The sequence below is a fragment of the Aythya marila genome, assembly GCF_965140915.1.
Source record: "Aythya marila genome assembly, chromosome: 12".
In the NCBI taxonomy this organism is placed as follows: domain Eukaryota; kingdom Metazoa; phylum Chordata; class Aves; order Anseriformes; family Anatidae; genus Aythya; species Aythya marila.
The window spans coordinates 8,989,182-9,015,408 of NC_139053.1; the positions used below are offsets into that span (position 1 = coordinate 8,989,182).

Sequence of the window (26,227 nt, forward strand, 5' to 3'; positions counted from 1 at the left end):
GCTGTGAGGTAAAACTGGGAGAAAAAATCATCATTTTCTATTATTTTTGTAGAACAGCTCAGAAAGCAGCGAGCTGCCCCCTCACGCACCCTTGCGGGGGACCCTGAGGTAAAATTCCTGTCAGGAGGGGGAGGGCGGGAAGAGAGGGGGCGGGGCCACAGAACAGGGGGCGGGGTTATACACTTGGGGGCGTGGTCGTGTGCTTGGTGGGCGGGGTTATGCAAATAGGGGACGAGAAACTAATGTGGTTGGTGGGTGGGGTTATGCAAATAGGGGACGGGGCCAAGTGCGAGTAGCCCCGCCCCCTGTTCCCCGCGCCGGGCCGTGCCTCACGACCCCGGCCGCCTGTCGCGCCGCGTCCCGCCTGCCGTAAAGCGCGGCGGCCGCCTGCCGTCAAGCGCGGAAGGTCAGCGGCGCCTCCGCCGCCCGCTGCGGGGCCGTGAGGGGGCCGCGGGGCCCGGTGCCGCCCTCCCCGCTCCCCTCCCGCCCCTTCCCCGGCCTCCCCCGCCGCCGCTGCCATGTTCCTGCGGCTGCTGTCCGACGTGCGGTGGCGCCCGGCCGCCTCCCGCTGGAGCGGGGCCGCCCGCTGCCCGCGGAGCACCTCAGCGGCCTCCGAGGCGCCGCCGCCGGCCCCGCTGCCGGGCCAGGCGCAGGTGGTGGTGTGCGGCGGAGGCGTGGTGGGCGCCTCGGTGGCCTACCACCTCGCCAAGCTGGGCTGGAGGGACGTGGTGCTGCTGGAGCAGGGCAGGTAGGGGCTGCGGGCTGCAGCGGGGCGGGCCTGGAGGCGTTTCTCCGGGTGTTTCTGTCATTTCTGTAGCGGTTTCTGTCATTTCCGTGTTTATTTCTGGCATTTCTGCCTCTTTGCTGAGTGCCGCAGCCGTGGTGGGTTCAGACAGACCGTCGCTGACGGAGCTTGGTGCTGCTTCATGGCACAGGGCCATGGGCAGCCCCGCACTGCCCGGGGTGAAATAGAGAAACGCAGGGGAAAGTAATTGGTGTGTTGGCAATCAAAATATATCCACGTAGGGAGAAGCAGAAATGTTAGAAGAACAGCTTTCCTTTTCTTCTGGCCTGTCCTCAGCTTTGTTCCTGCCCTACACAGCCTTCTGCCCGCTCCTTTCCTCACAGGGGAGCCGGGGGGTTCACGGTGGCTTCTCCCTCTCCTGCTTTTGCCCTGGTTCCTCCTGGTCCCCTGCAGGCTCTGCCGCGGGCTGCAGCCCTCCAGGGAAACCTGCTGCAGCTGCCCAGGGGCTGCAGTTCCTCTGGAAGTATCCATCTGCTCTGTTGTGAGACCTTCCTCGGGCTGCAGCAAATGCCTGCTCCAGCACCTGGACCTTCTTCTCCACCTTCTCCCTGCCTTTGGGGTTTCCTCATCTCTTCCTTGTTTACTTTTTGCTCCTGCTCCATCTCTCTGGCGTTTGTTGCCCATGAGCCTGCCTTCCTAGAGGTGCTGCTGAGGGCCCGGTGCTGCCCTGTGGGTGTCTCTCTGGGGGCTGGCTGGAAGTGGGGCCGTCCCATGCCAGACCCAGCTGACTTCTTCTCACAGGGCCACCCCTGCTGCCAAACCCTGATGTTTTGGGGTGTTTTGGTAATGCACAGTGCAAAGACAAAGCCTCCGTGCAAGACAAGAGGTCACAAACTGAGGATGTGAAATCTGAGCGTTTTTGGTTTTGTTTCTCCCACTAAGCTTGTGCTCAGCCACTGTTACAGTGCCACCAAGTTCTCAGCTGACCCCTAGGCAGAGAAGCAGGGGATATTTTCTTCACCTAAACTTTTCTCTGCAGACTCCCAGCCATGAATGTTGAAGTTACTTGCATGTAGGCACAGGAAACGGTGGAGTCAACGAAGGTGCTCGTGGTTTTTTGTACATGTGTTTGTATTTGAAGGAGGTTTCGATTTACCTCCTGCCCATCCGTGCAGATCTGAGCCCCAGAGGTTGGGACAGCTGCCAGTAGGGGTGGCTCAAGAGGCAGCAGCTCCAGCCACATTTGTCAGTGCTTTACTCACAGGTAATGATGTGAAACACGGCGTGGCTTGGAGAGATGGCAGAGCACGTCGGTCTTGTTGGGAGCTGACTGCCCAGCCCGTGCCTGTTCGGGTTTTTGGTTTGGATGTGCTTGTTTTGGTGCCTTCATTAAGCATTTTGGGACCTTGGGCACCACGCAGTGGGGCTGGAAGCTCAGAGCTCCAGGAGCAGGGAGCTCCGGCTGCTTGGCGTCGCCTGGCTGGGAAGCGTCAGGCTCTTGGCAGCTGCCAGCAGAGGGAATTCTCCCTCGGAGGTCTCCGAGCTCAATCCACACACGTGTGCCCACAGAAAAACACCGCCGCGTTTCCAGGAGCGGTTTAGGATTGTGGTGAGCCCGCTTAAAGCCCCGCTGCAGCAGTTTTGGCTGCGGCTGTAGGGGTGTAGCAAGGGGAATGCCTTACGCAGCTGGTGCTCGTGTTGGGTTTCCTGAGGGCGTGCTGCGAGGCCAGAGGTCAGCGAGTGGAGCAGCGCGGGGTGGCTTGAGCAGCAGGGAAGGTGGCCACGAGTGGCGTGGAAGCAGTGGGAGAGAAATGCTTAAATGTAACCCTGCTGCTGAGCTTTTTATAGGGCTCGCTGTGGAAGCCCTTCCCCAGGTAGCTAGGTGGGCAGTGCCTGAAGGGCAGATTAAAAAGGGGAAGAAATGTGCTTCTACATAGCTGCTGCACGCTAAAAGGGACTTGGTGCAAGCTGCAGAGATGCAGGGCTCAAAGGAATCCAAGTTAATTTTGCTCTGAGGGAAACCCGGCTTTGGAGAAAGAAGCAATCAGGTAGGCAGCTTGGCTTGCTAATTTTTTTTTTTAAGTGCTTTCTTTGAAAGATGCGAGCGGTTAGGACAAGTTAGAGAGAAGTGGGTTTGGAACAGAAGGTTTTTCCAAAAGCGAGGTAAAGCAGAAGCATCCCTGCTGTTGTGTTACCCCTGCATCAGCCACCGTACGGCTTTAGGGGTTCTCCCAAGGGGCACAACTGATTTTCAAGTTGACTGTGGTGGTATTTACAGCTGGACAAAGGGAGCAGTCGTGGTCTGATGGGTGCGGGGGGCAGCGGGTGGGTGTTTTGTGCCATCAGAAACCTCTGGGGCAGCCTCCTGGGGAGCCGTGCTGGCTTCCCTGCCCGTCAGCTGCCTGAGGCCTTCTTTCAACTTACCTTGCAGACTGGCTGCCGGTACCACCCGCTTCTGTGCGGGCATCGTGAGCACCGCCAGGCACGTGTCCATCGAGCTGAAGATGGCAGACTACTCCAACAAGCTGTACCAGCAGCTGGAGCAAGAGACGGGCGTGCAGACAGGTACTGGGGGGTGAGCACCGGGTAACCTTTGGGAGGTCGGGTCGAAGTGCTGGCCCTGAAGTAAGTGTCTTGAGCGCTGGTGGCTCCTGCTCAAAACAAAATAATGAATTTGGATCAAATCAGATGCAAAAGAGCATCAGTGATCTGACTGGAGGGTTGGGAGGAAGGGTGTCAGGTGCTCAGACCTGCCTGCGAGCTGCCGTCTGTAGCTTGGACAAACGTAGGGGATTTTTGTTCACAAGGGCACTAAAAAGAGACGAGAGCAAGTGACCCATTTTCTGCACTGTTTCGCTTCTCAGAAATGCAAAAAGCTTCACAGCAGCTCTAAAGCCCAGACAAAGCAAGATATTTTACTCTAGTGTCTCCCTGGAAATACTGTATTGAAATTCCCCCTCTCCCTCCGAAATGCTCAGGCATGTGCCTGGGATGAAGAACTTGAGCACGGAAAGTTTGCTGTTGGCAAAGGCTTGTGATACACATCAAACTCAACACGGATTAATAAAAGTGCCTGTAATTAAGGTTACTATTAAACTATTACAGGTGGTGGAGTCACAAAATGTCGTCCTTTAGTTGTTGAGGTTTTAATTTTCTGTGTATTCAATCTCATTTTCACCTTTTTGCCAGTAACCTCTCTCTCTTTTAATAGATACCATGTGTAGGCTCTGTTTTATAAGCCTGAGTAAATGCAGTGCAAAGGAGTGTTAGAGCCCAAGTCAGAACTGAAGTGCTCTTTGGAAAAGTTGACTAATGCAATTTTTGATTACTGGCTGATAAATGTTTAAAGTTACGTGGGGATCTGGGGTTTCCTGGCTCTTGAGTAGTGGAAGCACCGGGTCTGCGATTAATTAAAGCAACGGGTCTGAAATTAAAAGGAATTCAAGCTCCTGTCCAAATCTGACTTGACTTTGGTGATTGTCACAGGGTACATGAAGACAGGCTCTATATCACTGGCTCAGACTCAGGACCGACTAATCTCTCTGAAACGCATTGCTTCATCGCTGAAGTACGTATAAGCAGGAAATAAAACCCATTTTACGTTTGCATCAGCTCTCCTGCAATGCTAACGACATTTTCTTTGTGTTCTGTGGCAGTGTAATGGGGATCCCGTGTGAAATTATCACCCCGAAGCAAGTGGCGCAGCTTCACCCGCTTATCAACATCCACGACCTTGTGGGGGCCATGTATGTGCCAGAAGATGCACTCGTGTCCTCTGCCAACGTCAGTCTGGCTCTGGCGACTGCTGCCTCACGGAATGGTACGAGATTTTTGTCTCCTGGTGCTCTCCTGCCTGATAGTTACCTTCTTCCCAGTAAAGGAAGTGATGGCTTGCATCTGTTTGGGGATCTTAGCTAAGTGCTGAAGGCCAAAAGTTGGTTGTTTCTATATGGTTTGTATTCTTTGAAATCCCTTTTTTCTCAATAATCAGGCTGATTTATTTTTTTTTCACATACTGAATCTTTAGGGGACTGATGTGATGGATCAAGCACCAGTTTGTCGTACTTGCTAGTTACATATTTCTCTGAATAAGCACACACTGCTTCATCAGAAATACAGCCCTTCATAGGACCTGGCTCAAAATTACACATCAAAAGAGTTTTAATTATCTGAAGTGAAAAGATCTGACTGGCTCCTTGTGGAATACTTCATTAGGCATACATGCTTTGGAAGTGAAGTAGTAAATGCTGTTCGTGTAGCACTTTGGCAGACTGAAGTGGTCTAAAAGTTACTTTGATAACGGAGGTGAGGTACACAAAGGATGAAAGTTTATCAGGCTGGAAGAAGCTATTGAGGAAGATACCGCTTTTAGTTTCTTTTTGTCCAGCTTTATTTTGCTTACTGCTAATTTAGTTTTTCACAAAATAACTGATTTCCCATGAAAGAAGCAGTCTTGCAATCCACAACAACAGACTTGATCACATAAAGGCATTGTAATTAAAAGAAATCTGTGGTTTACACTTTTTTTTTTTCCTCTGTTGTTGATACTGGGGTCTGTCATCTAGAAGTGGGGAAAAAATACTGTGTTTCTTCATAAACTTATCACTTACATAATGAAGTTGTATGCATGCTGTTTTACAGGATTTCCCTTAAGAATGGTTGCACAAAACGTAGAAACTTTTGTCTTTATGAGAAAATTAGCTTTTAAATGGAGCTTAAGGGTTTGATGTTAGTAGCTGTAGAAAGAAGACTTGTGATGTGCTGACTTTGTCCTCTTCAGGCGTCCAGATTCACGAACGGACGAGTGTCAGTCATGTCTTGATCCAGAAGGGCCGTGTGACTGGAGTTGAGACCGACCGAGGGAAGATTCAGTGCCAGTACTTTGTCAACTGTGCTGGCCAGGTAGGATTATTCAAGCTTGTCTTTCTTTTTCCCTTTGGTTAGGATGCAGCTGTGCTATTAAAGGAAATCTTTAAGGGAATTCCAGAAAGAAAAATGAGAAAAAGGAAAGTGCTTTCTTTCTGCCAGACTAGGCAAGCCTCTTGCCAGTCCACAACAGTTTGTCCCGAAGAATGTTGTTGTTCTAGATCAGACTGCCAGAAGAGGATAATAGTAGTCCCCCACCTGACTTCTTGCATGTTGTATGCTAAAGAAACCCTTGCGGTCCCCCTTTTTTAGTGTTGTCTCTCTTCATCTCTGAAAAACCTCTGCTCTAAATTGCGGAGTTACAGCTGCTTGGGTATAGGATTCTAAAAACGTTTCCTTTATTAGAAAAATGAATGAACACGTGCTCTTTCTTCATTTTCATTTTATTTGACTTTATGATGGTTCGTGCTTTGGCTTGCTTTACTGGAGTAGCTCCAAGTCAGAGCAGCAGGGCCCTGAGGGAGGACAGCGGAGGTGGCTGTGTGCTCGGCACAAAGGCTGGGGGAGCCCTGCAGCTTGCTGCTGCGCTGCTGGGCGTGGGGTCTCATGGTGGGCTCACCCTCCTGACACACACAAAAAAGTCACTTTCTGCTTTTTTTTATCTTTCTATTGTTGCTTCTCCACCATGCAGATCCACCTGACAGCCGCTGTTGCTCAGTGTGGGGCCCTGGCAGCACCACAGGCACCTTGGCTGTGGCACGTGAATCTTATTTTTCTTTCATGTTTTATGTTGATGCTTCCTAGGCTGGAGCCAGGGTCCTGCTTTTCTAGACGTTACATGGGGAACACAAAAACAGTCTTTGCCCCAGATAGCTCAAATTCTAAGAAAGCAGAAAACAAATGTCTTTGTTTAAGGTTTAGGGCACTGAACAACTTCTTATTTGGCCTTTTTGAAAGCAGACCCACAGAGATAATCGGTTTGCATGCTTTTCTCCCGCCTTTCTCATTGGAGTTAGTTTTCTTCTTTTACATCCTGGTTTTGTTTTGTTTTGTAAATGCAGTGGGCCTACGAGTTGGGCCACTCTGGGGACGAACCAGTCAGCATCCCGCTCCACGCTTGCGAGCACTTCTACCTCCTGACACATCCTTTGAAGGAACCTCTGGCAAGCAGCGTACCAAGTAAGGGTTCTTCAGCTTTTTTTCCACTTTCCTCGATGAATTACATCCTCCTTTCCAAGGTGACTTGTGTTATGACAAAACAGCCGACGAAGGACTATCACTTCTCAGCTCAATTGCAATTGTGAAGTGTGTTCTAGCTGAATTGCTTTGAATATCCTCTTTCAGTGGTATCTGTTTCCTTACTGTTGGGAAAGCTTTTGCTGCAGGAATTGATTTCCAGAGCTTGTCAGCAGAGCAGGTGAATGACCTTGGCTCTAGCTTGGCTAGCTGCTGTGCCTGAGACTCGGATTGTTGCGGCTGTGGGCTGGAGAGGGTGCTAGCCTTGGCACTGTGTTTTCCTTGCAGGCTGCTGTCCCCAAATGGCCCATCTATTCCTTTCCTCCAACTGAAGCTAAGGCTTTACAATGGCATTTACATGTCTATGAGCTGTAGGGGCAACCCAAGCACTTGAGGTAATTGCTCCTCCCCCATGTTCTGGCTTTTGGATCTCTTCAATAAAAGCCCTTCTGTTTGAAAAGTGTGGTGGGGAAGTAGGGAGCTTTGCTTATTTGTTCTGTCTTTAGTAAGAGTTTCTGCTTCTAGGGAGTCATATATATGTTCTCCAAGGAATGCAGCTCTCTCACTGGACTCTCTGCTTCACTTTTACTTTTCTAGAGCAACTTAAATGTATATATGTTCACAGCTCTTCTGTACATGGGGAAAAAATCACTCTGAAACATGTCAGGTGCAGTCTAAGTGCTCCAAGTTGACACTGCCACCAGAAGAAGCAATCCTGACCTGACTGCTTGCCCTCACCCCATTGCTGCCCGCTGTCGTTGTGCTGGTGGCCTGCAGCAGGCTGGTTCAGTGACCCACCCCCGTTAATTTGAACTGTTTTAATACATGAAGGGAAAGATGGGGAGGGCAGGACGTCTCTTGGTCTGGTCCTGGGTGCACTCCCAGTGGATTTAAGCCAGCATAACAGTCTGCTGGTGCCACCAGGGATGCAAATCCTTGTGTCTTCCTGCTCCTGATGCTGCTGTCCTGCTGGTTTTGGTGCCCTTTAGATTCTCCTCAGTTTCTTGTGCTGCCCAGAAGTTAACCTGCGTGGCTGAGATGGGAATTGATGCTGATTTAGGCATCTAAACCAGCACACCAGGGGGCCACGTGAGGACCAGAAGCAGCATAAAGGTGTGGGCTGGGGGGACTGAAATGGTCCTTGCTGCGGGCTGCTAGCTTGGCAGCAGAGCCTGTCACTAGTGCCTGTGAGATGGCCGGAGGTCGCTGCCCCTTCTCACCTCCTTTCCCACCTCTTTTCTTTCCTCTGCAGCTATCGTAGACCCCGATGGCAGGATCTACATCCGCAACTGGCAGGGCGGCATCCTCTCGGGAGGCTTTGAGAAAAACCCCAAGCCTCTTTTCACGGAGGGACGGAACCAGCTGGAGATTCAGAACCTCCAGGAAGATTGGGATCATTTTGGTATGTTCGGGGGGGAGATGCCCGCAGCAATAAAGCACGTGGCTTCAGCAGAAGGCAGTTAGCAATGAGACAGGCTGTTAGAGACCAGCTAGCGTCTCTCTGCCTCTCTCTGACAGGCGTGAGAAGGGTGAATGTTCTCTCAAATTCATTAATTTCTTCATTTGTCAGTAATTTGCATGAAACCACTTAACCAAGGACTGCGTCAACATCTTTGCAGTGTTTAAAAACACCCGCTAACCTTTAGCTTGTATTTATTTCCTCTAGCGCAGTGGCGTACTGCGTGAACTTTCCAACGCTCTTCTCCCCCTGCGTTTGATTTCGGGCTGTCAGCACCACGTGCTGCTCCTCTTGTGACCGTAGATCAGCACTCCTGACCCGCCATGCAGCTGTGGCATTTCGTTTCTGCGGCTCCTTTCAGCACTGCCTGCCAAGTGCATTTCCAGTGGAGGAAATCATGAGCAGAAATCATGAGCAGAACTCGCTGGTGCTGCTTCCCAGACTCCATCCATCCCACCATCAGCAGTGTGGTGGCTTGGTCCTTTCCAGATGTTCTTTCTCTTCCTATATTATTTGTTTCTGGTTCGATATTCTGTATAAATCTTTTTATATGGAGGGATCTTTCTGTAGGAAAGAATATAGCATGGCCTCCAGGTCCCATTTTTTCCCTCTCATATGCCTCATAAGTTCTGTGTGCCTTCGATTCCCCTTTTATTTGAGGGAACCAGTTCTGCCCTGTGTCAGAGCTCTTTGCTTCCCCCATGAACCCATCTCTGCCTGTGTCTCCAGGCTCAGTGAGACTCCCTGCTGTCTTTCTGCAACGGTAGCGTGTTCATCCAGCTGCTCCCCTGGCTGAACTGATTTAGTTTTTGTGTCTGAGAGATGATATATGGGTTTCATAAACAATTAAGATGGGGTGGAGGCAGGATGGGCTGCAGCTCTGTGCTGGCTTACGGCAGAAGTTTTTTAGACCTGCAGATGACTGCGGACTTGATTGAAAAGCAGCTTCCCTAACGAGCTGCTTACGCGTTGCACCCACCTCCTCTTTGGTCTTCCAGATCCTGCTGGAATGGCAAAGCCCTGCTTGCTGGCACCTGCAAACTGCCCAGGTTTCGGAAGCAGCTGCACGCTAAGTTCCAGCGTTACCTTTTTATCACTTCAAACATGCAGAGTAGCTGAGCAGTCAGAGCTTACTCAGCCAATATTTGATCCTCTTCTAGGGCTGCAGTTCCTGGGCTCACGTGTTCCTGCTCTGATCTCTCTGATTGGAACACCTTTAGAGTTTAAAATAGCCTGTACTGTTGCAGAAATGTTGGGCTGGATGTAAGAACAAGTCTAGAACTGAGCCCTCTTTTTATCAGTAGGAAAAAAGAAGCCTGTAACAACAGGCCCTGGGGAGTTACAAGGCATCAGAAAGAGCAGTTCAGCAGGCTTCTGCTTGTGACTTCTTAGGTGACGTGGAATCTGAATATTTCAGAGCTTGTGTGTAAAACTGAGGAATGTAACTAGTGCTGAATTTTGGGGACTTTAATCTAGGGTACGGTGCAGAGGGAACTCCTGGGCAAGAAGATCAAAGTAGACAGCTTACCCTTTTATTAAAGCTCTCAAATATCAGGCTGTGAATTGCCGAAGGACCTTTCCAGCGTGACCGGGCAATAAAGTGGCAAGGAAATTCAATGAGGATAAATGTGAAGTGACGCAAGTGTGTGAGGGTGTGTCTGCTGGGGAGTGCTCTTCATTTCACCGCACAGAACAACGGGCTTTGAGCTGACCTCGGGGTTCTCTTAGTTCTGTGAAGGTGTCAGCTCAGTAGCTGGCAAAGCAAAAATAAAGGAGTTATTAGGAAAGGAGCAGAAAATAAAATCATCACGCAGCTCCCTATCCTTGGCGTGCCAGATAAGAGGTGTTCTGCAGAGGGTGTCATCTTACTGGTGAAAGAGCGGCTAGAAGCTGATCGGGGCTTGGAGCAGCTCCCAAGAGAGGGATGACTGACTGGCAGGGATCAAAAAAAAAGAAAGAAGAGATGACCAGAGGGAGGTAAACAGAGGTCTAGGAAATGTTGAGTGAGATCCCACTCTAGATGGGGATCTCCTGTTCTCTGCTGCTTCTATTGTGCCAGCTGGGGGCCATCAAAAAGTTAATTGAGTTTAAGTTTCAAACTCAGTGATTCCTCTCACCACAAGTACTGGATGTGTGGATATCTCCTTGGCAGCCTTGCAAGGTGTTCTCAGGAGTTTTGGGGAAGACTGGTCGAGTCTGGAAAAGAGATCCGCTAAGAGTTGCTATTTAGTAAACACTATTTACTAGTTAGTAAATATTATTTTTATTTGGTAAATACCAGCTAGCATTTATTAAATATTGTTTTTGTGTTTAGCAAATACCAGTTAGTATTTGGTAAATACCACTTAGTATTTAGGGAAAACCTCCTGGGGTTTAGGAAAACTGCTGAAGGTAAGCAGAGGCTGGCAGGATGTGTGGGGCCAGTGTCATACAGATTTGTCTGTTCTTACTCCTCGCTAGGTATCCATTCCTTGCTGCTTTCCCTAACAAAGCTGAACACATTACTGCTGGGGAAGGTGTCACTGGCCTGAATCAGCTGCAGACTCAGACCTTCACCACTGGTCTGAATCAGTGGGGCTGCTTTTATGGTGTGCTGTGTGAAAAATGGTGATCCGGTTTGAGTAGTTTGAGGTTTTCTGTTCTGCCAGCACACTGTTCAGCCAGCGAATGTGTTCCCTTCTGTTCAGACACCAGCACGCTCTCTGCTTTGATGCTGAAGTGCTTTGAGATTGAAAGCTTTTTTGTCTTTTGTCTCCATCCCAGAGCCGCTCCTGAGTTCCCTTCTGCGCAGGATGCCGGATTTGGAGGCCCTGCAGATCATGCAGCTCGTGAACTGCCCGGAGTCCTTCACGCCAGACATGCGGTGTATCATGGGCGAGTCGCCCACGGTGCGCGGCTACTTCGTCCTGGCTGGCATGAACTCGGCTGGTATCTCTTATGGTGGGGGAGCAGGCAAGTAAGTGGTTTATCACCGTTTGGTGTGTAAGTAAGGTTTTAACCGAGAAAAAAGACTGCTCAGATGAGTCTTCTGTGTGACATGTTCTGGTCAGTATTTGTCACCTCCCCTCTGCTACCAACAGAGGACGCTTTTGTCTCCAGCTTGAGTCACAGGGAAGAGCAGTCCTGTGTGTGCTCCAGCTCTGTGCTGGATTCTTCTCCTACCCTGCACATCTCAGTCACCAGCAGCCTGCTGGGGATCAAGGGAGCTCCCTGAGGACTAACCGGTCCAAACTTTCTTCTACCTGGAAGAGAGAAAAGCTTAACAAAGCACACAGTCCCTCATCTTCTCTGCTCCACGATCCCTTTAATTTATTATTTGGCTGAAGTCCTTAGAGCATTCAAGCTGACACAACAATTAATTTCTCCAAAAGAGAGTGAATCTAAAGCAGATAAAGCACTGTGTGTGTGGTGCCAGGTGCTGCCAATACAGTTAAATGTCCTCTGCCAGCGAGCTAGGGATGTAGCCACTTCCCAGTACGCTCCAATTCCTGTGTTAATGCAAATACTTTGACAGGCATGTAAGTGTGATCCCAGCAGCAAAGTTGCTTGCAAAATGATCATCGCTTTCTCTGATTGCCATTTGGTTTTGGCAACCCAGCATCCCTTCTGCTGTACAGCCTTCTTAGCAAGCTGCTCATTTTTCATGGCAAGTGTTAGTATCTGCACTTGTTTCCATTAGTTTCTGTCTGTCCAATAATTTAACTCAGCAGAGAAGGAAATGGTGATTTTTCTTTGTCATAAATAACATGGAAGTACAGAGAATCTTTGCAGTAAGGTTATTTGAGAATCAAAATCACTTCTGAGGGTAAAACGTTATTTGACTGTTTGTTGCTACAGCCTCAAAATAAGCAGCTTAGCTTGCTAATGTAACTTTTAATGATCAGTCTCAAACCCCTTTGTTTTTCTGTTTACTGACTGTGAACAGATCCTTCTGCTCTGCTTTTGTCTGAGCTGCCTTTGTCCTTTAGCTCTGGAGCATGCCTTCCTCCTTCACTGCTAGAAGTGTAGCTAAACATAACTTGGCTGGTCCCTCGTGCTGAAATGAACGCTGTCACTGATGGTTTGTGGCTGAGCCTACACCAGGTACTGAAAAACGACAAAGCAGTCAGCTTCCTAACTCCAACCTAAATGTGCTCAGCGCTCCTTTGTGTGGGGTAGGCTGAGTGTCAGCCAGGCTGCCTGTCCAGTCCCTGGCTTTGTTGACCATGTGTCCTGCTGCCCTGTGCGTTTTATCCTAATGGGAAATGAGTAATTTGGAAAGCTGCTGGCTGGGTTTTATAATGGGAAAGCCTTCCAGATTCAGCTAGTGTTCAGAATACCATGTTAGTTCTGTTTTATCCCTGCTGCGAGAAGTTCTCATGTCCAAATTGCCTTGCTTATGACTTCAAAGCTAAACTCTTTAAGACACTGACTGACTTCTTGGTTTTTCTTTACTGCTTCCATCAGGTACCTGGCAGAGTGGATGGTAAATGGTTATCCGTCAGAAAACGTCTGGCCTCTGGACTTGAAACGCTTTGGTACTCTGCAGAGCAGTCGCACCTTCCTCCGTCACCGTGTGATGGAAGTAATGCGTAAGTGAGGTCTCTGCGTGCAGTGCTCACCAGGATGTCCAAGACTTGCTCTTTGCTGTGCTGTCTGTCCTCTGTCAAGTGTCACCACCCTGAGAAACATCGTCCTTCCCCCTGGCCTCCCCTGGGACAAGGCAGTTCCTTCCCAGAAGAAGGCAAAGGCTGGCTGCTTTGTTAGCAGCATTCCTGCTAGCTTTTCTGAAAGAGATGCTGTTGGTAGGGTGCTCTTTCCTATTTATTTATGTTCCCATAAGGAGGAGGTTTGTGTGTATCTGTGTAGGACTCCAGCCTAATAAAACAATACCAAGATCTTAACAAGAAATACTACACTGTATCAAACACTGTTATTGTTTGCACATCAGTATAGCGTGAAAATGCCATCACTTCTGACGTAGCAGTATGTGATCTAGTTATCTTATGCCATTCAAGAAGTCTTGGTAGAACATACTCTGCTTTCTCTTGCCCGAGTTGGTGATAAATGCCTTGCAGAATAGATCTTAGATGCCATTGTTCCTGTGTAAAGCCGTGCATAATTTCCTCCTGTTGTTTGATTATCTGTCCTGAGATAATGTGGACAATTCTTTCTTTTAAGTTTCAAATAGAAGCGTAAGTTGCAAAAGAAGAGCAGTTACTTGAACACCAAGTCTAAACTAAAAACGTGTTCAGGTGAAAGCAGAGAAGTTGGGTAAAGCTTTGATTCTAGGTATATTCAGGAAATAAAGACCTTACACTTTGACCTTTCTTCCCTGAAAAATCAGTTTGTACTCTTGGCATTACTCTAGAGTGGCTTTCCAATGTAGATCTTGATTCTAGAGGTTTAGATAGCTAAGGAATCAGTCTAATTTTTACAAGATAAATACTGTATTCATTTTTTCTGGTGTTACATTCCCACTATAATCCATTCTTCCCTCTACCTGCTCTTTCAGCAGTGCCAATACCAGGTAATGACAATAAAATCATTACTTAGGAGGCAAAGACAAACAGAATTGTTCAGTAAGAAATACTAGGCTATCTCAGCATCAGTTTTAAGTAATTTGTGCCCTATGTAGAAGCTTAACGTTTGTAAAGAAGCATCCTTGAGTTCTACTCCCTGCTGGCAACCAGAGAGAATGCTAAACATTCATTAGGGTAACTTGTTTTCTAAATTAGAATATTATGGAATGGCTGAAAAGGTATAGGAGACATTTGGAAGAGCTTCAGTAATTAGAAAAAGCTGAGCTGCCAGTGTTTAAGGAGGTGGTGGATGATCCTTGTGGCAGTGGGCTCCCTACCCCGCTACTGGTATTGTCTAAATGATCAGTGTCTGATGCAGTGTGCCGTCAGGGAAAAACCATGCATAATTAATGCTAGTCAGCATGGCTGCATGGAAAATAGAGAGTTTGGGTAAGTTATGTTGACAGTATTGTCATGAGACCATGAGTATCTACAAATATAAGTGTTCTGTGCAAATCTTGTTGCTCTGATTTAGTGTAGCTATAAATGGATCAAAAGAGATTTGCTGATTTCAAAAAATGGAGAAGTCAAAACTGTCTTGAGGGAATTTCATTGGTGGTTCGGGTGTAGTAAGAATGCGTATCTGTAATCCGGAGTAAAATCCTAGGTAACAATCACTACTTAACCTAATAACATATCTCTGTGACCACTGCAGCCCTCATGTGTGATCTGAAGGTTCCCCGCTGGGACTTCCAGACCGGCAGACAGCTGCGCACCTCCCCGCTCTATGACCGTCTGGATGCCCAGGGAGCCAGGTGGATGGAGAAGCACGGGTTTGAAAGAGTCAAATACTTTGTCCCACCTGGGAAAGGTGAGATTGCATTTTATTCTGCTAGTGCATCCAGATTGATGTATTAGATTGTAGTTCATTTGGTTTATCAGTTGCCCTTTGACTCTTCCTTGCGTTAGATCTGCTGGATTTGGATCAGAGCAAAACCTTTTACAAGCCGGACTGGTTTGATATCGTGGGTTCAGAAGTCAAGTGCTGTAAGGAAGCAGTTTGTGTCATTGACATGTCATCTTTCACCAAGTTTGAAATAAGTGTAAGTACCCAGGCGGTGGCAAGGCATCAGCTTGCAGAGGTGGTCTTTATTTTCTGTTGGCTGCGTTCAAACTCCTCCAAGTCCTGTTGAGGGATAGATAGAGAAATTAGGCTGTACGGCCAGATTCAGGCTGCAACAAATATTTACCTGAGATTGCCTTTTGTCTGTTGAGGGCCCACTTCATAGAAATACCAGTTTGGTCTGTAAATAGGATTTGACCTTCGGCACTGTGTGACCGTTGTCTCCTATTAAGCTTGAGATGTTTGTGTCCCTATCAATGTGAATTGAAAGAATTTGGGTCAGGACGCTGATGCAGTCTTAAACTGCCCCAGTTAATTTGTGTCGCTCAGACAGCTCATCTGCCTGCTCTCCCTTTCAATTCCCATAGTCCACGGGAGACCAGGCGCTGGAGAGTCTGCAATACCTCTTCTCAAACGACCTGGATGTGCCAGTTGGGCATGTTGTGCATACCGGCATGCTCAATGAGAAAGGAGGTTATGAGAATGACTGCAGCATTGCACGGCTGAGCAAACGCAGGTAGGTGTGCAGACTGCATCTTTATCAGCAGCCTCTGAGAACCTCTTAATGAAGATCATAAATTCCACCCCCACGCCCTGTAAGGAAAAAAGGAAAGTCTCCATTCTACACTCATCCCTAATTCTGTAGCTCAAACGAGAGGGAGCTCCCAAACTTATCTGTAGTCCCTACATCAGTAAGTACAGGTTTCTACAAAATGTTTGGCCTTCAGATGTTGAATTTCTCAATTGAAAGACAAATTTGTTTTTGGCAAATTTGTTCCGGTCATTACTTTATTGCTTAAGTATTCATTTAAAGAGCAAACTAAACATGTTTGCTCACTGGCTCCTGACCAGTCTTTTCATTGGAGTACCGTGCTGAAACATTTCTTTTTCAGTGTTTCAACTTGCCTTGTGGTGTCATTACTCGAGTTCTCAGCTCTGCACTCACCCGGGGTTCTTTCTTATGCTCTCTGGTGCAAACTGACATGATCACAGGATCTCATCCTTAGACTAAGCAACTTGGGTTCTGTTTGGCATTTAATTAGAAAAAAACCCTCGTGTTTAAAAACTATTTCACGGGTATGTCCCGGCCAAGTGTTGGATTCATTTCCCTAGACCATTTTCTATGTATGCTGTCCTTGTATTGGTGTGAGAGCATTCTTCTCTGCTGCTCTTATAATTAGAAGCAGCTTTTCATTCTCTTTCTCTTCCATCTGCATTCATGTGTTGTTTAAAAGCATTGTCTGCCTCTGTGTGAAACTGGTAGCTTTCCTCCTTGTTAATCACTGCTGCAGATATTATCTCTGTCAATAATGTACTTCAACTCGCAGTCAGCATGAAAGAGACTAGCTTGTTTTCACATATCAAGTGGAGTTCTGTTTTCGGAAACTGGTAATAATAACCACCATTGTGTAGGGAAAGAGTTCGACTGAAACAAGAAACTACTTTGAGAATGAAGCACTCTTCTGACCGTCGAGAGTAGCCAGAATCACTGGTCTCAAAGAGCTGTAAATACAGTCTGCAAAATGACTCTGACTTTGGGGCTACCTTGTGAACTTCCTGCAGAGCTGCCCGCATTCTGCTTCTGGTCCTTCTGCTGCCTTCTTGTCCCCAGGCTGCTGGTAATGCTCGCAGGCTGAGGTTTCCTGTCCTGACAGATGTGGTGGTATTGATCCAGAGACATCAGTCGTGGTTTTTGTAAACCGGCTTATTTTGGTCTGGTGTTATCTTGGAAGCTGCTGAATGGCTCCAGTAGTTTGCGGACAAAGAATGAACTGAATCATCCTGTGCCTGTCAAGTTTCATTGTTTCTTGGTTTTGATTTTTCTCTTCCAGCTTCTTCATGATTTCCCCCACTGACCAGCAAGTCCACTGCTGGGCCTGGCTGAAGAACCGCTTGCCTAACGACAGCAACCTGACCATGGAAGATGTGACCTGGAAGTACACAGGTAGGAAATCACTGAAAGCAGGCCTTGCTCTGCAGCCCGAAGTCACAAATGGTGTCTTGTGCTGCGTGCCAATCAATCATTTAAGCTCTCCAGAGTGGCAGCTGGGTCTCTTTTCCAAACAGTTGGATGAAAGCATCAGTTCAGACTGCCTTCTAGCAAGCCGTGAGCTGGGAGGCAGCTTTCTTTTCACATGGACTGTCAGGAGACAGCCTGATGACACAACCTGTTCTTTCAGTGAACTTTAAGACTTTCCACAGCTCCTAACTTCCCAAAGAGAAACAGAAATCATTTAGTTCATATATGCAAGTTAGACAGCAGGTAAGACCTCTCTGGTCTCATCCTAATGGTGTTACCTTCCTCTCCTTAGCTCTGAACCTGATAGGCCCTCGTGCTGTGGATGTCTTGTCAGAGTTGTCGTATGCCCCCATAACTCCAGAGCACTTTCCCTCTCTCTTTTGCAAGGTGAGTGGCTGTGCTTCCTCCTCGCTCTGCTAGGTTTTTTGAAGCATGCGTGGAAGAAGGGGTAGAACGATGTTTTGGGTGGCTAGAGGTGAAGTTATGTATAGATGCACTGCAGTAGCTGAGCTAGATTGGTCATGTACTTGTTAGGCTCACTTTGTTACCTATTTTCTTTGGATTCTACTTGCTGAATTTATAGGTAAATACAAATCTGTTTTCAGTATTCTGCTTGCTGTAGGCTTGGCATGTTTGACGTAATCAGTTAAGAAAGCATCAATCTGAGGGGCAGCTGGGATCAGTGTCTCTGGAGTCTGTCTCCTGTCGTGGTGAAAGGCTGGGAAGGTAGCTGCAGTTCAGCTTCCATCTTGTATTTAGAACACGAGCCTTTGTCCTGACCTAGTTTGAAGGCTTATCACCAAGTGATTGAGAAGCCTGGATATTGGGTACTGCAGTCTGGATTTTTACACTAAATTCCTCAGAAGCATGTGCCGGTGGTGAACTGCCTGAGGAAGGGGAAGAGGGCTGACGGGTGTGGATTGCATTATGTATTACTGTGTTCCTCCTGGATCTCTGTGCTGTGTTCCAGTTTGGATGTTTTCACCCCCTCTGATTCTGCAGGAGATGAGCGTGGGCTATGCTAACGGCATCCGTGTGATGAGTATCACTCACACAGGAGAACCTGGATTCATGCTTTATATTCCCATAGAGGTAAGAGTACGTGATAGCCTCAGCTCATTAAAACAGCTGCTTGCATGCATAATCAGGAACACTTTCCATGCTGACTCAGGGTCACAAAGTGTCTGTTTTATACCAGCGGAGTTTCCCTGCTCTGCCTAGTGCTCTGGCTGGCCAGACCTCGTGCTCCAGAGGCTGGGCACAGTAACATCAGCGGTGGTGTGTCAGATGCTGTCGCTCTTTCCTGGTGTCTGTCTGCAGCTCTGTGTCTCACCCTCCCTTTGCAGTACGCCCTCCACGTGTACAACGAGGTGATGAACATGGGCCAGAAGTACGGCATCCGCAACGCTGGTTACTACGCGCTCCGCAGCCTGCGCATCGAGAAGTTCTTTGCGTTCTGGGGCCAGGATCTGGACGCCTTTACCACTCCTATGGAGTGTGGACGCGAGTTCCAGGTCAAGCTGGATAAGGTACGGTGGGAGGCTGAAACCTCCTGCAGCAGGGGGTACGGGTGGGAGAGGTGAAAATGCTGCCACGGATGTGTCACTCTTCTGATGGAGCTGTGAGTGCATAGCTATAACCCGTGTCCTTGTGCTTTGTAAAGAAATATTTGTGGTAGAAATACCAAAAATATTCTGCCCTCCTCCCTGGGCAGCACTCCCAGCGATTTATGTGGTGTCCTGCTTTAGGGCAGGGTGCTGGGTACCTTACAGGTGCTCAGTGCTCAGGTTTCTTTATCCCAGCTGCTTTCCTGGTCTGCTGAAGCAAATGCCACCTGGTGCGCAGGCTGGCTTTTAATGAAGTTAAAAACATATGAGGACAGACAGGGACAGGAGCTCTCCGTGCTGTTCTGTTTCAGTGTATTTGTACTGTATTTGTACGAGCTGTATCCTGCTCGGTTGCGGTGACAGGTGCCATCTCTGCCACTTGCTTGTTACCTTCTTTCTTATGTATTTGTACGAGCCAAAACAAATGCTTGTATGAGACAAGTCAGAGAGGAAAATGCACTGATGAGGGACACAAATTTGCTATGTGGCTATGTTTTCTCTGGTTTATGAAATGTGGTAGACTTCTGGGACCAGACAAGTGGTGAAAACTACAGTGGTTTTCACTGTGGTAAAAACTAGAATGAATTTAAGGGTCCGCTTCACAAATATTTTGAATTCGTTAATACATTTAGCATCCGGAACAACAAACGTGACAAGAAACTTGTGTCTGAGCTGGGCTTTCTGTGCGCAGAAGCAGCCTGCCCTGCTGACTTCCAAGCTCCCCTTGACCTTGTGCTGGAAGTTTGTCTGTTAAAGCTCAGCAGGTGCCGTGCTCCTTTATCAGCTGATGCTTCCTTCCCTCCCCAGGGAATGCAGTTCGTCGGCCAGGAAGCGCTGCTGGAACAGAAGCAGAACGGCGTGTACAAGCGCTTTACCATGTTCATCCTCGAGGACCACGACACGGACATGGACCTCTGGCCCTGGTGGGGCGAGCCCATCTTCCGCAACGGCCGCTACGTGGGCAAGACCACCAGCAGCGCCTACAGCTACACGCTGGAGCGCCACGTCTGCCTGGGCTTCGTGCACCACTTCGACGAGAAGACGGGCGAGGAGCTGGTGGTGACGACCGACTTCATCAACCAGGGCGAGTACGAGATCGACATCGCCGGGCAGCGCTTCCAGGCCAAAGCCAAGCTCTACCCCTTCAGCTCCCTCTTCACGCAGCGGCGCCGCAAGGACGAGGTGGAACTGAGCGGCTACCAGAGGGAGTAGAGCTGAGCACACCCCTGCTCCTCATCCCAGGCTGGAGTCTCCTGCCACCATCTCCCAGTCCTCTCTCCTCACCCCGCGTATTTCTTTCTCTTCCTTTCTCGTCTTGCCACTTTTAAACTTTTTTCCAGCGTGTTACATTTTGTATATTTTAAAACTTTTAACTCTCGAGCTTTCTCAACCCTGCCCGTCTCCCTCCTTCAGCCCTTCGCTTGCCAGGCTCCCCCGCGCCACGGTGGGTGAAGGGGAACTCCTTCACGGGAAGGAACTTCCAACACGGGAAGGGTCCAGGAGACCTCCTGCGGACTGCAGCCCTTCTCTGGCCCCTCGGCTGAAGGCTGGGACTTCCCCTTGCTCCCCACAAACCACTTTGTAGAGGGGTCGGTGCGTTGGTGCGCGCAGCAATAGTCTGATCAGCTACCTCACTGGCACAAGGCGAAGCGCCGCGTGAGCAGCAGCGAGCGGACAGGTTTGGGTTATCACCCAGCTTGTTCACCATTTATCCACCTTTTTTCCCTACCAGGGAGTCGAGTAGGCTTAACCATCAGATCCCTGGGGTGACAGTAGTGCTGGTAAGTTTTTTTGGTGTTGTTCCCGTTGGATTTTTTTTTTTTGCCTGGGGTCGCTGAAGCTAGACGGCCTTATATAAATACAGCCGAAGAGCAGCATGTGTGTTTGACTTCAGTAAAGGAACAGGGCTGGGTTTTTTATTAGCAAAAATACCGATTTCTAACAAGGGCAGATGTTAGTGTTTAATGTTCATAGCACTGTTGAAATGCTGCTTCTGTTTCAGCTGCACAGTGTACAGTCTCTGTGAATATTCCTTCACTTTCCTTTGTGTGTGTGTGGCTCCATCAGGCTTGTCTGGCAGGGTTTCATGTAAAACCTGTGTGTGTTTATGGAACTTGAGCAGCAGGAGAGGATGATATCTTGTGGTTTTGGCTGACTTTGGTTGTTCCAAAACTAGAGGAAAACCCCGCAGCGCTCATCTCACCTGTGGGGCTGGGACGACCCCGAGAAACACGGGGGATTCTGGTGGTGACAGCAGCTCAGCAGCTCCTGCAGGACTCCAGCAAGGTGTCTTCTGTTCTCTCCTCAAATCTGTTGCACTTCTCTTTGTAGTACCTCGCCTGAAGGGAGTGAAAGAGGGAGTTTGGGGCTGTGGAAGTTGGGTTCCGAATTGCTTCAGGTGGTTCAGGGGCTTCACCCCTTCTCGGGGTGTCAGCGTGCTCCGATTCAAGCACTGATGCTGAAGAAAACGGGGAGTGCTGAGTTGTACCGCACGGATTTACGCCCTTCCCTTCCCAATGTGAGCACAATCAGAACCGAAGCCGTTCTCTGTTTACTGGAAGGAGACCTGCTGGGTGTTTTCTCTGCCTCTGGCACCCACACACTCATCATCGTCTTCCCGCTGCTGCTGATGCCAGCATCCTTGGGGAGTTTAATCACAGCCTTGCACGGAGGCCAGCTCTGGCAGCATGGGGATCGCTTTGTAATCCAGAACCTCGTGGGGCATTTTCTTTTCCACTTAACTGGTGAGCATCAGTAGTGTAAATACAAGCTCGAAACCTCTGCAAGTTGTGGCTTTGGGTTTGTTTTCTGCTGCTTTAGTTGCTTTAGGTCGTGTCTTTGCTCTACCAGCTCGTGATGGAGATGTTCTCAGCACACAAAAGGAACTGGATGGCCCTAAGGCAAGAAGCGTGGAGGGAAAAACCTTTACACCTTAAAAACAAGTTGTCAGAGCAAGCTCCCCCATTCAGGGAGACGCAGAAGCTGTGAAACAGTCGTGGAGGATCAGGGCAGGGCATAGGATGAAGGGAGAAGGAAGGATTCAAGCTAGTGGGCTAGGAGCTTGGACGTAGATGTTGCTTCTTTGAGCGTGCTCTCCTTTGTAAACGGTGAATTCCTTTGTAGCATCTGGCCTCTTTAGGGATTTCAAACTAAACTTGAAATGGACGTGCAAAAATTCCCCAGGCTTCCCAAATCCCTGGGTGCTGCTCTCCGAATTGAAGTTGGGCCTGGTGTATTAGGATAAAGGGATGAAATGAAAGGGTGATGAGACATCAACAAACTAACATCAGTCCTTTTGTGCATGGAGAGATGTCATGATCCCACTGTGCCTGTTCTGGATGCACGTAGCAAGGAGGACCTCTACCCTACTGGCATGTTACCTGAAAATCATGCACTGGGGCTCTCGAGGAGGATGCCTGTGCCACATGTTGTCGCTGGAGGGACATGAGAGGCTTCCCTGGGAGGACACCAAGTGACACCAAGTGCTAGCTGAGGCAGGCTGAAGTACTGAAAGCAGCTGCTGGAGAGTTCTCAGCTAAACCACTCACTCTGGCGAGTTATAATTAGTTCAGAGCGAACCAAAAGGTCAGCAGCGTGTGTCCTTTCGGTGCTGAAGCATCACTTCAGTTGCAGCCAGGTTATATTCCTCCTTGTGATTTTTTTCCCCTGGTTTATAGGTTCCCCTTCACTCCTCAGATAACTTGTGATACGGTTTTCTCTTCCCACAGCAGTCCTGACAACAAAAATGGTGTTTTGTGAGCTCCTTCTGCCGTTACGACTGCTCAGGTTTATTTTGTGTCTAGATCTATCGGTAACCAGGAGCAGAGAACAAGAATAAACGTGCATCGTGCGGGAGGTACGGCAGTGCTCTGCAGCGGCAGGCTGCTGGTGGAGGCTGCTGGCAGCTGGCAGTCCTGCGGCTCGCAGCTGCCTGCTCCTGCTCTCCCGGTGACGAGTTCTGGTTCTTTCGTGTCTGAACCTGGAGGCTTCAGCTGCTGCTCGAGATTAGTCTGTGACTTCTGGCAGGGATTTCTGGCCGTACCCCGAGTCGTCTGTCTTCTCCAGCTCGGGTGGCAGCCGAGGGGACAGCTGGATGGCAGCTTTTAGGATAGGGCCAGATGCTGGGGCTGAGCCAGGGGCTTCTAGTGTGCTGCTTTCTTCTAGGGCATGAAGCAGGGGTGCAAGGCTCCTCCTGATGGCTGCAAGGAGGGTGCTTGAAAACGAAGAACAAAACCAACTGAAGAGTCACCACCTCCAGTACAACTTGAGATTAGAAAACTGGACGTCAGACCTCTGGAAGCTGCTGCGACACGAGCTTAATACCCACAGTGCCGGATGGTGCAGGCTGCAAAATCACACGCTGTGATTTGCTGAGAAAGGGGATTTGTTCGTGTTCAGCGTGGTAGGACTGCGGGGCAGGGATGGGAAACACTGAGCCAGCACCCTCTTGTGAAGGGGATGGGGGCCTGTGATGGGCAGGAGCAGGAGCAGCACCAGGAGCAGCAGCAGCAGGACGGGGCGCACACCGCATGTGGTGGTCGCAGCCGTGTCTGGTCTCCGAGTCTCGCTTCTCCTACATGAGCAGCCCTGCAGGTTTCCTCCATCCAGGCACCTTTGCCAAGACTGAGGCTTGAAGGGAGGTTGGCTGGAGTTTGGTATGAGAAAGGAATTCATCTTTTTGGCTGAAATACGGAGGTGGAGCATAATCCGCATTAGGATAACCGTGTTACCCGTCAGTGATGACCATTAAATGTGCACGTGGCACTTGTAGGTGTGCTTCTTCTTCCCCAGAAAGCCATATTTGCGTGGGATTGCTGACAGAGTGCTGCATCCACCCTGCTGTGCAGTGTCCCTGGAGGCCAGGAAGGTGCCACTTGGCCGAGGAGCGCGGGGAGCAGGCGCCAGAGGCAGCGCTTTGTGGGCAGCCCGCTCCAGCTCCCCTCAATGACTTCTCCAGGCGTGCTACGTGGCCTTACCCTTGTGTCCTTGCCTAAGCTCTCGTATTTTTTAGTCCCCGAGGGGGTGCTGAAACGCTGGAGTAAAAGTGGTGTTAGAGAAGGACTCGATTGCTTGTCTTTGGTGGCCTGAGGTTAAAATCAAATCTGCGCATTCGGAAACGTTCTCTGTTCCAGGAGCGTGTGCTGTGGTGATTTTTCACCTCTGTCTTTGCTGGGCTTTATTCCTCCTCGTCTGCTCCGTGCTGATATCGGTGTCCAGATCTGATGGGCCGTGCTGGGGCAGTTGTTGCTCCTCTGTTAGTGGCGAGGAGCAGAGGCTGCATGCCTGCATCTCCAGGTCTTGCTGTAAGCCTGGGTTCGTGTTCCCCCTTCCCCTGCTGTATTCAAGCTGCTGCAGGTCTCGTTGCTGTTCCCCTGACACCCCCAGCTCGGTGGGTGCTGGGACCTCTCGTGCGCAGCCTTCCTCTCTTCACCCTGCTGGCGCCTCATCGCCCGAGCCAGCTTTGCTCCAGATCTGTCTCTTTGCATCAATTTCAGCTCTGCAGCTTCGAGGCGCTGCCACCGCCCTGCCTCCCGCGGGCTTGTGGCTCTGCCTGGAGCTGCCTTCGCTCTGGGACTACAGCCCCGTCCCCTGCAAGCCTCTTCTTGGGGCCTGGAGAGCTCGTTGTGCAGGAATCTGGACCGAGAGCCAGATGAGGTGAAAAATAACACTATTTTTTTAATCCTATCCTCCGTTTAGAGCAGTGCAAGCTCCAGGCGGAGCCGGGGCAGCATTAGCTGAGAACCAAGCAGCAGGGCACGGTTCCCGACATCACTTTTTTCCCCCCGCCGCTTCTCCTTCAGGTGGAGGAAGCTGTGCCCTGATGGAGGTGGTGGGGAGCGTGTATGGGGTTGCCCAAAACTCTCGTTTCTCCCCGACGTGTTCCTGCAGGCAGCGGCTAACCGTGCTGGTGCAGCGCTCACCTGGGGCTGCCCGTAGCCTTCCAGCACGCTTTAACCAAAACGTTTACATTTTGAGAGGAAATGTCCAAAAAAATAAAAGCCGTTTTCCATGTTTGGAAAATAAATTGCTTGCAAGGGCAGAGGCCTTTCTTGTTTCAAACAGAACGCTGCTGCTGGTGGAGTCCAGCAAAAACTTCTTCACCTTCGGGTTTGTCTTCCCAAACGTTTTTATTGTCATACTTGATCGCCTTGATTTTTTTTTTTTTTTTTTTTTTTTGCCCACGTCGGGATGCTTTTTTTGTGTTAAGCTACCATTTCTGTAAGTGTTTGTTAGGGCTGGTTGCTTCTTTTTTTTTTTTTTTTGTTGCTGTTGTTTTTAATGCGCAGGCAGGAAACGGGGCGTGGGGGAGAAGGGATTCACGTCACCAGGCGACTCCAAGCTGTCTCTGAAAAGCAGTTGGGAATTTTTCTTTGCACTTTACACTTTTCCTTAAACGTTGTGATTGTAGCGTGCTTAGAGCCCTCAGCGAGTGCATTTGAGGGAGGGAAAAAACAAATCCTTACATATTTGTAAATGCCTTAAGGCTTTTTGGCTAGGGGTTTGTGCACTGCCCGTGCGTGCCGCTCCGTTTCTTGCTGTGCTCGGGGCGCACGGGGCAGGCTGGGAGAGCCTTGGCAGAGCCTCGGCGCCTGTTCCTCTTTCTCCAGAAGTGGGTTTATTCAGGATGTTGCTCGTGCTGTAGCAGGTTCGAGGGTTTCTCAGTGCTGGGGACCTCGTTTGTGCTCAGATGGCCGAGACTCCTCATCTCCTGCTCGTCCCAGGGCTGCGCTGCTGGTGGCGGGATGGCTTCCGAGCTGGCGTCGCCTCGGTTTGGGCACCCTGCCCGGTCCGAGCGAGGCATCTCCGTGAGGAGGAGTGGTGATTTATAACAGAAGAGGCTCTGGGGGACGGTGCTGGTTCATATTTATTGCTTTGGCCCAGCTGGTGACAGCTGACCCTCCCACGCACGTGCTTGACGCCGGCTGCGCCCGCCAGCAGCGTGGTTACCCGGCGGCCACCACCGACGGATGCTCCGCTTCGCACGGACAGCAACAAGCCCTGAATCCTCCAGCTGCTAGAACCCGAGGCAAGTTCACTTTGAGTCCCCGCTCTAACCAAGAAAACCCTTTCTAGTGCCTTATGCTTGTGAATGTCGTGCAATGGACGTGGCTGAGGCGGCCCAGGCGAGGTTTCCCCGACCGCTGCGCCCGTCGCAGGGCAACCAGCGGCTGGATCCCGGCAGCGTGGTGACACTTCCCAGTCCCTTCAGCCGTGGGGTTTGTGAAACATCCCCCCGGGGTCCGCCTCGGAGGGGTTTGGGGGAGGCAGAGGGGTTCTGAGGGCTGCGCCCAGCTGCGGGGTGAGGGGCGGCGGTTCCCCAGCGCACACAGAGGGGTGAGCTCGCTGCTCGCCTCCGAGGCCGTGTTATTTCGTGTGCTGTATTTATATCGTGCTTCACTTCATTTAATTTTTTTTGGTTGGCTTCAACGTTGCTGGGTTTGTATATTAATAAAGAGGCGTTTTAACTACTCCCGAATCGGGCGCTTTGTTACACGAGAGCCTTCTGTTACCCGTCAGCATCCAAACCCCTTGGTCCTCGGGTGGCTTCCCGGGGGGACGTGTGGTGGTCCCCACCTCCAGGGGCTGTGAGGGGAGCTGGGGGCTGGGGCTGGGGCTGGAGGAAACCCCTGGGGTGGGTGGTGCATGGCCCCAGAATGCTGTGTGGGGTT

At 49.7% G+C, this 26,227-nt stretch overlaps 1 protein-coding gene across 4 annotated transcripts; it reads left to right on the forward strand.

The window, feature by feature from the left end:
* The first annotated feature begins 445 nt into the window (after positions 1–445).
* On the forward strand, positions 446–26,039 carry PDPR (pyruvate dehydrogenase phosphatase regulatory subunit). 4 transcript variants are annotated; one of them, XR_014318338.1, is made up of 18 exons: positions 446–748; positions 3,177–3,310; positions 4,232–4,313; positions 4,402–4,565; positions 5,526–5,647; positions 6,673–6,790; positions 8,100–8,249; positions 11,070–11,262; positions 12,753–12,877; positions 14,523–14,678; positions 14,777–14,910; positions 15,299–15,447; positions 16,763–16,875; positions 17,243–17,337; positions 17,953–18,042; positions 18,297–18,479; positions 19,365–21,301; positions 25,280–26,039. XR_014318338.1 is itself a non-coding variant. In XM_082769996.1 (17 exons), exons 1-17 carry the CDS (start codon positions 519–521, stop codon positions 19,767–19,769), a joined length of 2,643 nt encoding a protein of 880 aa, XP_082626122.1. In that variant the 5' UTR covers positions 446–518; the 3' UTR covers positions 19,770–26,039. The 4 variants fall into 4 exon arrangements, 2 of the variants coding, with proteins under 2 accessions (XP_082626122.1, XP_082626123.1); XR_014318339.1 differs by having other exon boundaries at positions 19,365–20,338; XM_082769996.1 differs by having other exon boundaries at positions 19,365–26,039.
* Positions 26,040–26,227: the final 188 nt, after the last annotated feature.